General features: G+C 35.6%; 1 protein-coding gene across 4 annotated transcripts in view; it reads right to left on the bottom strand.

The window, feature by feature from the left end:
- Window positions 1-12,296, bottom strand: part of asic2 (acid-sensing (proton-gated) ion channel 2) — a 402,948-nt gene that overhangs the window by 10,453 nt on the left and 380,199 nt on the right. For 3 of the 4 annotated variants that reach the window (XM_028041889.1, XM_028041888.1, XM_028041887.1), the window contains 5 exons: window positions 10,422-10,575; window positions 9,026-9,117; window positions 8,407-8,486; window positions 7,186-7,254; window positions 3,492-5,458 (listed from right to left, as the gene is read on the bottom strand). The exons of the other annotated variant lie outside the window; for it this stretch is intronic. In XM_028041889.1, the coding sequence (XP_027897690.1) occupies window positions 5,357-5,458; window positions 7,186-7,254; window positions 8,407-8,486; window positions 9,026-9,117; window positions 10,422-10,575 (497 nt within the window). In that variant the 3' untranslated portion in view covers window positions 3,492-5,356. Of the gene's footprint in view, window positions 1-3,491; window positions 5,459-7,185; window positions 7,255-8,406; window positions 8,487-9,025; window positions 9,118-10,421; window positions 10,576-12,296 lie in introns of those variants that run through there. 4 annotated transcript variants of the gene reach the window in all.

The following is a 12,296-nucleotide window of genomic DNA, read 5'->3' as shown; positions in this document are numbered from 1 at the left end:
ATCACTGTACATTTATTAGTAAAAAGGAATCACAAAAGTCTCCCGAACTGAAGAAATGCACCAGTGTTTGAGCTTCACATAACAGAAAACCTATCAAAGAATCATTTTGGGTTTGGATCTTTAGGCACTTTTACTTGCAGTCTTCAAAAAAAAAAAAAATCAAGTGAAAACTTAGAGAACTATTAAACAAGACCACTTTTAAATATTTCATAGCTCCACAGCCGCAGACTATATATACTGCTAAAAAAAATAAAGGGAACACTTTAAGTGTTAAACACCTGTTTAAGTGTAGTGTTCCCTTTATTTTTTTGAGCAGTGTATATAGAAAGGAATTTGTGAATAATTTTTGGACAATGCTGCACTATCCTCAGAAAACTTTGTACCATCACATTTCCAGTAAAAACCATTCAAATATCTTTGACGTCTTTTTTTAACCTCTGCTAATTAGCACCTTTGTTCCACAGACCCGTCCGATTTTTAACTACACAAAAATCCAAATTTATCACATCTTTCTTGAACAAAAACTAAAAATCGAAGAACAATTCTTTTGCGAAGAAAGAAATAATTTTCTTTCACCAAACTTTTACATAATTTTTTTAATCCTTAAATATCACATTTTTTCTGCACCTATGAAGCAAAACTAAATCATGAAACATGCAGAAAGAATAAGAAATCTGATTATAACTTGTCCACAATAGTCTTCAGGGCTTATGCATCTCTGCTATGGATAAATCCCCACCCCACTAAGATAATCAGTGCATTTTCAATAAGTTGCTGATGCACTTCCCCTGACCTGCAGGCAATTTCTGACGGATAAATATCTGCTAAATGAACCGAGATTGAAGAGAGGCTGAGGCCCGGCCTCTAACAGGAGTCCCCAGAGATGTGTGGAATATCATTTTGTGTAAATAAGAATTAACCTTTTTACATAACAGTTACCTTTAACAATGATGATGATGCCATGCACTGAATTTAAACTAAATGCGAAGCCCCCATGAGGAAAATTTTCCTCACGCAGCAGTTTATCACTACACTCATTTATTATCTAACAATGAGGCAATTTTCATCTTAAATCTCATTTCCTTAAAGAAAGCTTCCTCTCACAATACAAAATAACACTGCAACTTGGGTAATCAAAGAATGAAAAGAGAAACTAAAGAATGGATATGCAGTTATAATTAATAAAGTAGTATACGTGTTCTAACAAGATTTGTTTGTCAGACTAAATTACCTTTGAAAATAACCTTATTTTTAAGTATACTACATTTCTGTAATAAAAATATTGTTATCACTGATGTCATATTTTAATCTTAAATATCTTTTCTTTCTATATTAGCAGAAAATCATTTTATTTAACAGAAATAAAGAGCTAGGATAGAAAATGATTTCTTGCTCCTACTATTTTGTAATTTGGTTTTTACTATTGTCATTTTGGTCTATGATTGTTAACAAAGCAAAAAAATATTGGCAAGAATAAATGTAAACATTGTTATTATGTGCAATATTTTTTCTCAGTCTCATTTGACATACTTTGGACCTTAATTAGTCAATAAAAACACTAAAAGGATACAAAGGCTACTTAAAGTGAGTTAACTCCTCAAATAGGCTAGGTACTTTTGAAAAGCTTATTTCCCTTAATTAAATAAGACTAAAGAGCAAAAGATAATTCTGAGTATAAGAAATCTCTCCCAGCTAGAACGTAATCTGTTGTTTTTCAAAAGTTAACAAGTAAAAAGGTTTCATATTAAACTCAGTAAAGTCCTTTACTTGACGATTCAAGTCACCTAAATAAACCTTAGCAAAAACAGAGGAGGATGCCTTTAAGATGTTCCAGAGTAAGTGGACGATGATGGTCCATATGTAGCACTGGACCGCTCAAAAAGTACAGCAAATACATTTTAAACCGCCATAATGTTTTAGCACTTTGTGTCAAGAAAACAGATTTTCTTGTAATCTTTTAAAATTGTATAATGAAAAGTTGTCCAGATTTTATTTTTACTATTTTCAGCCCTTGTACTTACCTAACATATTGCGCATGCTTACAAAGTGAAGAAAATGAAGAACAGGTGATTACAGCATTTGATTTTCTGAAAGTCACTTCTTTAAAAAATTGTCAACACCTACATCATCTTTCAGTTTGATGCATTTTATTTAATGTTGAAAGTTATTCAACATTAAAGTGAATAACGCTCTCTGTATTTCGTCCTATTATTATTTCAAAAGAAACATGAATAAAACACACATTTGCTATAGACTGTTAGTAGAAAAGCTCCCATATATTCAATATAAAATTGACTGTAATTAAAAGGCAGATAATGGACTGTGGACTGAAACAAACTAATTCAACTGATTTAATGTGCTGATTTTCTTAGAAAACAAAATAATTGTATCAAGCAAGAAAATTTAATTTTACAGTGGCCACCTCATCTGTAATTATTGTGACTGATAATATAGATGCTGTGTTTCTTTTACAAATCTGCACAAAACATTGTCAATATTCTACTAATGTCAAAAACCCCTCAGTTTTGAAAAAAAGAAAAAAAAATTGCGATTAAATTCACGTGCGCAGATGTTTGTTTACATGATAAGCCATTAAAAATTATGCCGTGCCATGACTTTTCAGCTGCTTCCTGTTGTCGTCTTCTTCGTGGTCTGGTGGTTGATCGTGCAACTCGTGTGATGCAAAAAAGTGTTAACACTGCAGTTCTGCAACATAAACAAATTTCAATAAGGCAAAAAAAAAAAAACATCTCAGCAGATCGCCAAAACTTGATCAAAAAACAAGTTTATTTTTTTAAATGGGAAATTTCTTTTCGAAATGTCAAATTGTGCAATTATAATTATGCATGTCAATGGAAATGCTTATTGTAATTGTATTTGCATGTCATTGTATTTTATTAAATTAGTTTCCACGGTGTTATCAGCCCGTCAGTGGAATATGGAGAGGATGAACTTGTGCAGGTAAACCTAACAAATTGATAATAGAGAAGTTTTGTGGCCTGATCCATCACTTGCAATAAAAAGTGAAATATATATTTTTTTAAAACACAGAACAATAAAATACCTTCCACATAATATTAAACTCGTCAAAGTTTGACTTGCAGAAGTTTACTTTTTCATTTTCTGACTCTTTGGAAAAAACATTTATATGGATAAATGAATTTACACTTTTGTTTTATTTTGACTGGAGGCTCTGCCAACATTAATTTAGTGAATCATAAATCATCTACTGAACCAGCCAATTCTTTGTGTTGATGTGAGCTTTCATTCGCAGACCTACTGGTGACATGCATTGAACTTACATATAAGTGGAATCTATTTCCTAATTATGTGACTTGTTAAGGTCGTTTCTTTAGGTGTATGAAAATAAAAATGTTAATCCTCTTTTTACTATTTTACTAGATGAAATGACCTGAACCTCCACCTCTGTCATTATACTTAAATAAGTCGGCTGGTCTTCAGTGTGTGTGTCATTACCACAAAGACACAAGTGACTGTAAAACATGTTTTTTCATTTAATCATTTCACATTAAAAACACACACTGTATGCTGCGTCACACAATAAGAAAAACGCTGTCCTGCAGTAACAACTGAAGCCAAAGAAGAAGAGAGGAAACAGCCAGTGTTGTTGCCACGGCAAGAAGCATCAATGTCACGTTCCCCCAGGCCGGCAGAGCACCGTGTTCGTCAGAAGCCACGACATGAGAGAGAACACAGAGACAGCAGGCTACGCCACACAGATGGGAAATCATAATTCAAACTCTCACAAAGCACTTGAATTCATTCCTACCTGCAATGCACATTACTCTGATGACGGAGACCATGCTAGGATGATCAGGGACTGGAAATAGAAAATTCAGATTCACTAAATCTTCTAAACAGTCTCAAAGGAGCTTTTGGTGTAGAGCCATTGATAATCTCTGAGGGATCCAGCTGAATCTGTCCTGAGGTGGACGTGTGATGCTTGCAGCAGAGCGCCGCCTTCGTTTTCACACATTCAGCCAATGCGAAGCGCAGATCACGCCGAGAACTGCAGACTGAGCAGAACCGCCAAAAATATGACCACGCCTCTTCACCTGGAGTCAAAGCTGTTTCTGATCTGCGTCAGGTGTGTTTGCTGGGTACCCGTTTCATAAGGAAAAAATGTAAAACGTATTTACAGCTCACACAGCAAACCCACTGGATTAAGTCATCCTGCCTCCTCATGGTGCTTCTGTTGTAGTTTTATACTAATTAAAATTGTCAAGCTTGTGATTTTTATCCTCTTTTAGTTGAGGATAAAAATAAAGAGAGATTTGTTGAAATAATAATAGTCAACCTTAAGCATCACCCTGACACTCTGTTAATCAAATAATGCCCAAACAATCCCTCTGTGTACATAACTCCTTGTTTGGTAAGCTAATAATTTAGACTCCATGTCAATTAGCTGAGTGCTCCGATGAGATGCGGCAGCCAGGAGTTGGTAATTCATAGTTAGGGTCTGACATACCTTCAATGAGGTGTGTAAATAAAAACTCAATGCTACAGGAGTCACACAGCAAACCTGCCAGCTGTTAAAACCAACTAACAAAAATACAGCATGTGAACGAAACAAAATACGGGCAGAAAAATATTTATATCTGACTGTTTTCTGTTGGGGGGAAAAAGTAAAGCCTATATTTTCTTGTCAAACCAAACCAATAATATCTGGCTTATTCTCTTATAATATTGAAATAATAAATGATCAACTGCTTGTGACTGGTGACTCTGACAACCGTCTGTTCAATCTGTACATTCAAAGGTTGATTCTTCACCTGGGCCTTTAGCACAGGACTTTCCTGCAGGTGGAAAGACAAAATGGCACACATGTACTCTAAAGCTGCAAGTCCAGCCTATGTATCAGCAAAGAGAGCAAGATAGAACAACACATGCAGTTTGGAGAACAGTTTTGAACAGCTATTTTGGCAGTGAGCAACATGTCAACATTTCTTTTTTGATTTTTACATAGATATACTGCAGAAGAATTAGACCCCTCAGTAGGGATGCCTCCCACACAGTCTTTGATATTCTTTGTGCATATATGTGGAAACCCCGTCGAAGGGCCAGCAGAGCGGAGGCTCCCCGTCCTTCACTATGGTCCAAGGTAAGAGAAAAAAGCTGAGAAATCCAGCTGACAGCTCCTTAATCCCCATTAGTGCCTCAGACAGAGGGCTGTGACGGAGCACAGCCTGTCCTCAGTCCCACTGCCTCCTCCCCGCCATGCAGTTAAGATTTTTGCAGGATGCTACAACAGGGATCTGTAGCAAAACCTGGTGGAGGCGGACTTCTCTTCGCTGCTGGGTATGTGTGGCTGTGAAGGGGAGGGCGGGGGTGAACTTCAGCAGGCAATTTCCTCCAGGGTGCCCAGCGTCGTCTGGAGGGGGACCGTCACCGTGTGGCTGATGGATTCTGAGTGGTTTGCCACTGGGTCACAGGAGCTCTGAGAAGGAAAGATGGAAAGACTTTTAAAAGGTATCGAGCCAAAGCAGGAACACGCCTACAAACCTTTCTGGTTTGTATAACCAAGTGAGGGTGCTTCAAACAGCAACAAATCAGCAGAAATATTCAGCATCTCTGCTACAATGAATGGGGAGTAAAATCAAACATAGAGCAAAATTTTAAGAGAATATTCCTGTTCAGTTTGAGTTGTGCTACAAAAGGCAAGATGAGAACAGTAAAGATACTCATGGGACCAAATGTTTCAAGATAAGCTTTAGCAACATGAGAACTACGTCTCTTCTGAGTCAAAGAAAAACCAAGACAAAGTCATTTAGCCAGGTGTGCTTTCCTCAGATTTGAACTTTCATTTACAAGAACGTTTTTTGTTTTCAGCGTCAAAGTGTCCAAACTAAACTTCAGATCAAGTGAAAACAAAACTCTCACTCACATATGGGCCATCCAGAGGTCTTAGAAAAATCTCTGTTGTTATGGTAAAAAAATATTTGTCTGAATGTCTGACAACACTTGTACAATTTCCTCATATAAATGACCTTATTTTGCAAATTTAAAAATAAAAAAATCTACATATAATCAATTTTTTACTAGTTTTAAATATTCACTGTTGATATGTCTCCCAGAATGTGAACATGTATTTTATTTGGTGGAATTTTTAAATGTATAAAAAACCTCAATATGACAACAACAAAGTCTATATATAATAATAAGCATTAATAGGATTTAATATAATTTATAACGCTACAGAACAAGCAATGCTTAGTTTTAGTCTTGTGTTTTAAGAGAAATAATGTTACAGGGACATGCCTGTTTAATCACATTTAATGTATTCCTTAAAAAGAATACATAAAACATTGTAATAAGGTCTAATGACATTCAAAATAAATCCTAATAAAATGCTGTCAAAGAAATATTAAATTCACTTCCTGCCAAATAAAAAACTGTTTTCATATAGAGTTTGAAAAAACGCATGCTTTTCATATGAATTAACAATGATATAAATGCACTCATGTCATATTTGAAAACAAACTGTTCTTCAGATCTAAAAACAAAATGCACAAACACAACCAGCATCTCATTTTGTGAGAAAGAAATAAATTATGGGCGAGTGCCAGAGAAGCCTCCAAAATCAAACAATAGTATCTGAACACAGATCAAACCGTGTCTGTTACTTCTTTGTGTGCCCAAATCTTCTGTTCCTGTCTGCAATATTTGCACTGCCATTGCTTTTTTTTTGGAAAACCAACACAGGCAGAATATTCAGAAGGCGGTGTGTTGTCTCTGTTACTAAGAATATTTATTTTGCCTAAACTGCAACAGTGTCATTTCTATCTGCCTTGAACAGAGAAGAGAATCAAAATGATCTGCAGAGCGACATCTCGTGTTGTAAGTTATCAGTGCTGAAGTTTTATTCACACCTGCTTCACACACCTTCCCTTCTCGACTAAAATCGCAGACAAATTTTTTTCTTTAAAAAAACTTCCCATCAATAAACCTGTTGATCGAATCTTACTGGTGAAACATAGGTTTCATTATACGGATGAATCTACAGGGTGAGTTTTCTTGTTTTTAAGCTAAAAAGCTTTTTAACTGTTCACTCATTTTTCATGTTTCTGTTTCACCTGCTTTTGCAGAGACAGAAAAGAACAAACTTTGAAGAAAAATATAGAGAATCCACATGTTAAATGACTTAAAATGAATATGCAAAGGTACCACTTCCTCAGCATGACTCTCATCTTCCTCCTCTCTGCTGAGTAAGTCCAGTAATCTGTCCTTCACCACCTGTAGATCAGAAAGTAACACAGAGAGGTCTGTAGAAAAGCATCTAAACAGTTCTTCTTCTTCTGCACTGAGTGCAGAGAGAAAGTTGGCTGTAGTCAAGGTGAACATGGATGGTATATAAAGCAGCAAATCATTCCAGTATGATTCAGAACAAAAGCTCTCCAGGTTAGCTTTGGAGAGAAAGAACAGAGTGATTTGGGGGTTTTAGATAGCAATGTTTCAATTATGCCATCAGAATAAAAGCAAAAAAGAAGAAAAAAAAATCTTTGCAATTACTTTCTCTCTGAATTTTAGAAATCTGAAAAAGTGTAGACAATTATCCGCTCATCAGAAAAAAAGATGAAGCTGAAAGAAACACAAAAGCCTTAAAAAGAAGCATTCAGTTGAGAAAACGTAATAGAAATTTACAATCCGTGGCCCTTTATCTCAGCCAGCTCTAAAGTAAGTCCGGCTTTTATCTGCTTTTAGCGTGAGCGACACTGACTCTAGTTTCAGCTGCTTTGGTAGTCGGTGCTTCAGCTTTTCACAGAACCAGAAAAACAAACCATTGAAATGAGACGCTACAAAAGCTCCTGCTATGCTCAACTTCGAAGAAAAGTTTTTTAAAAATATGGAAACTAAACGGCAAATACATCACTGTACCATTCAGTGCTGCAGTGAAGCTAACACCACACTGACTCGGTATGTAAAACTGTTTTTTAAGTAAAATGGTAACATACCTTAAAGTACAGAACAAAACTAAACTTTAAGAGAAATGATTATTATGGCTGAACTTAAAGATTGAAACCTCCTGGATCACTCGGCTATTTGTGGTTTTTTGGATTTATTCATCTCAAGTCTGATTAATATAATTAACTTTACTAACTTTAATATTTAAGTGTGATAAAAAAGCAAAATGAGAAACAAATGATATTTTGTAGATCTGTACTGAAATTGTTCTTTTTTTATAAAATAGTAATTACTTAACGGGAGATAAAGATTTTGCTTCTCAAAAATCATTTCAAGACATTATCACAGTGGTTGGTATACAAACATTAAATCTGCGTCATGTAGTTTCATTTCACCATGCTGATGATTTTACAATATTGTTTTCTAAAAACGGCTTTTGGAAAAAGTGTGCGTAAAACAATAAAAAAAAGGCATGTCACTGACCTCATAGGCATAGTCAAACAGTTCCAAGATGGTGAGGATGCTGGCTCCGATGAACAAACCCATCTGTCCTCCAATATCACCTGCAGAAAGATGTGTGTGCAGTAAGAAAAAAGAAGAAATGGTCAACATGACCCCAAATCATAAGATTAACAAATAGAAAAAAATATGTATTTTCTTTTACACGGAGCTAGCTTATTGTAGTGCTTCAAGCAAGGAGGCGGCAGAAAGCAAAACACTATTTATCAGTATTTTCCAATGGTAAAGATCTGTGAAACTCTCAGAATAACTTGCGTAGAGGCTTGGCATTACTTCAAGGAAATGTTCTATGAGCAGGGTTATGAGCAGTTTCTTGAGTTTTGGATAATAGTTCCATTTTTTTGTTAATTCTGGACCTTCAAACCTTTAACATTCACAGAAATCCATCTAACTTAACAGACAAGTTCTGGAAATAAATTCTAATAACAGGCTTGCTGGGACAGAAGTGATAAAAATTCAAATATATCAAAAATGTCAAGGTGACCCATTACCATTAATGTCATCGGATGCATATCTAGGATTAATAAATGAATGAGCGATGAACCCAGGTTTAGTCGAATGAAGGCCAGTCCAGCAGACATACCCAGTAATCCTGCCACCTCATAGGCTTTTTTCTGCTCGATGGTCTCGTAGTTCAGAGCTTCAAAGAACACATCCAGCACCAAGATGTTGTCTCTGCAAAAGAGGAAATATAGTCAGATTTTTTTCTAATGTAGGAAACGTAATGATGAACGATTTTTAACCGTATGGACGGAGAACGCCCTTGTAGGCGCAGCAAAAGTATCTGATACCATCTATGTTATAGAACTTAGCAAGTAATCACATTCAGTTGGACAAGCAGTGCAAAAGCTTTCAAACCCTTAAAACATTTTCTAATCATAAGCTTCAATGTATTTTTAGATTTTGTGTGATTCATTTTTACAAATAAAAAAAGGAAGGTGTGATGTGCATTTTTATTCAGCCTCTTTTTTTCAAAATATACTTTAATATACTTAAATAAAAGCCACTGCAACCAATTTCCTTCAAAAGTCTCCTGATTATTAATCATGTGATCAAATTCACATGTTTGTAATTTGATCTCAGTAGAAATCCAGCTGCTGTGTGAAGGTTTTTTGTTAGAAAGCCGCATGGAGACCAAGAATCACAGCAGAAAGGTCAGAGGTGAAGTTGTGAAGTGGATTAAAACAGACAAATCTGTCAGCGGCTGCAAAGACTCAATTCTAGGCCAGAGGTTCACCTTCCAGCAGAATAATAACAACATACACTCAGAGCTGCAATTTTTATATTATTTACAGGTTAAGGCCAAGGCATACTAAGCATGTCAGAGTGGCTTTGTCAAAGTTCAGACCTGAAGTAGGAATCAGGAGACAAGATGGGCAAAGTGGGTCAGAACACATCCCAAAAGGCTTGTAAAATGTGGTTCTACAAAGTACTAAACAGGGGAGGATAACTAGAAATGCATAACATAATTATCAGATTTTAATTTGTAAAATTAGAAAAAAAAACCTCATGTTTACAACGATGCACTTTCTTATGTTGGGTGTCACATGAAATCCAAGTAAAATACAATATATTTAATACTTCTATCATTAAAAATAAGAACAGGTTTTGTAAGGCTCCATAAATCTAAGTTTCTCAGTTATTAAAAACCCATCTATGAATAAATATAATAAAACATGATTTGAACTCTTGTGCCTATATGCAATATCTCTTAGATCCATTGAAGGCTGATAATTGTAATGTTATATTTAATGAGTAATTCCAAAAATGATAACAAAGCTGTTTTTATTACATATATTCGTTTTAAACATTTCATAGCAAGTCAATTGAGAAATGGTCTTTTTAACAAATTGTACTGTTTTAAGCAGAAAAAGTCTGACAACCTAAAACAGTCAGTTGTTACGTGCTGATATATTACTTAAACGTTAAATGTTTAGGTCCTGCTGCAGTCAAACTGTTAGAAAAACACAACTACTCACGAGATATACTTCTCTGACTTGTTGAACTTCTTCTGCAGGTAGCGCGCTGACGTCTTGCTGGGGATTTTGACCATGGACAGCTCCTTGTTGTAGCGGGTCATGTTGCACGGCGTCCGGCACATGCAGCTGCTGCTCTCCACAGCCGACAGTTTAGCTTTGGACAGAAATGGTAATGGCCACGCAGGAATTTGGGCGATGAAAATGAAATGCGTTGATGATGGATGGGATGAAGTTGACAGAAATGGGAAACATTTTAGGCGCATAGTCAGTCTTTTCCATCAACAGGGTCATAAATATTTTGACACATCCACTTTTAAAGGCTGTAGCTGTCTGGGTTCCATCACATTATTAATTCGGAGCTTCTGATGGACTCATGAATATTGTGCTGACCCTGTGCAAATTTCATTAAGGCCTTCTACCCTCGAGACATTTTAAATATAACAATGAAAAAATAACTCTTGTTTAAAGGACCTCGGTTGAGATGTGATAATAAAATCTCATAAAATAAAGGGCCAAAAGGAAAGTCGTTTGCAGATCAAACAATGGACACATTAATCTAATGTTATGTAAGAAGATCAATTGTCAGCTGATGCCAGCCAGAGCATTTTAATTAGTGTTTTATTTCAGTAAGAGATATGTGAGAATTTTATACAACAAAATAAAAATCTATATTTAGTGTGTGGAACTGGAAAGAGTCTTTAGTTTAATAACTATTAAAACTTTGCATGTTCATTTAATGAAAGGAGAAGGACAACAAAACAGTTTCTTCTTCGTTGCAGATTTATTGGAGCATTAAGGACTGAGTTTCTTGGTTGCACAAGGGCAGTAAAAAGGTAATGGCCACACAGTGAGGACATATTTTACACAATACAATGACGTGCAAACAAAATTATGATTGGTCGGCTGTCTCTGCCCTGTTAGAGCATTATTGATGAATTATATTATTATCAATTAGGACAGTTACTGACTGAAAAAAGATGCCTGACTTTGTACAATTTGCACTTGAAGTTATACGTATATAAAGAAGACAGCCAGGACTAAATGTCAGAATATTCTGACATTTCATGCAAATTTCACACAAAGCCATAAATTTACATCAATAAAAACTTAAGATATCATTCAAGTTAATATTAGAAAAATCGAATCAAGACATACTTAATTATATAAAATAACTTAAAACAACCACAGCTGACCAAAGTGGTTCCCTTATTAAACGACAACTAAAGCTAGCAAAATTATCAAAAGTAGCATAACACACGTATTGATGTCCAGCTTAACTACAGGTGAAGTGATTCTAGGCAGAAACTTAAGTTGATTAGCTGTTTGAGTGACAAGAAAAGGTGGACTTGCTCTACTTGTCTCTACAATCAACGGACAAGAGACCAAGACGGATTGTAATAGCAAAGATCAGATTAGAAGTGTCAGGTCAAGTCGTTACAACTTTTAAAAGATAGAAATACAGTTTTAAACTGATTACTGTAATAAATAGGAAGCTGGTGCAAGATTTCTAATCCAGGGCTGGTGTGATTTTGCCGTTTGCTTCCAGTCAGGAGGAGCTGTTGCATTTTCTACTGCCTGCAGACCCATTAGCAATGCCTGATTAACACCTGTAATCTGACTGAGATGTAATAAATGGATGGATTAGTGTCTCAGACGGGTCAGGAGAGATGGAGGCTTTGATTTTACTGAGCTGACAGAGTTCTGATAACGTTGCTAATCTGCTTGTCCCATTTCCTGGCAGATAGGTGACATTATGAATCTAATAATTCATAGAATAATCATGAGAGGCATCTAATTGCAGTTAATTTTGTTTTCAGTGCCTTATTTTCTGTCTATACAGAAACATAACTCAGCTTAGGTAGCTCTTTTTAAATC

This window comes from Xiphophorus couchianus, chromosome 16, assembly GCF_001444195.1.
Source record: "Xiphophorus couchianus chromosome 16, X_couchianus-1.0, whole genome shotgun sequence".
NCBI lineage: Eukaryota > Metazoa > Chordata > Actinopteri > Cyprinodontiformes > Poeciliidae > Xiphophorus > Xiphophorus couchianus.
This window is presented reverse-complemented; position numbering and strand designations above follow the sequence as displayed.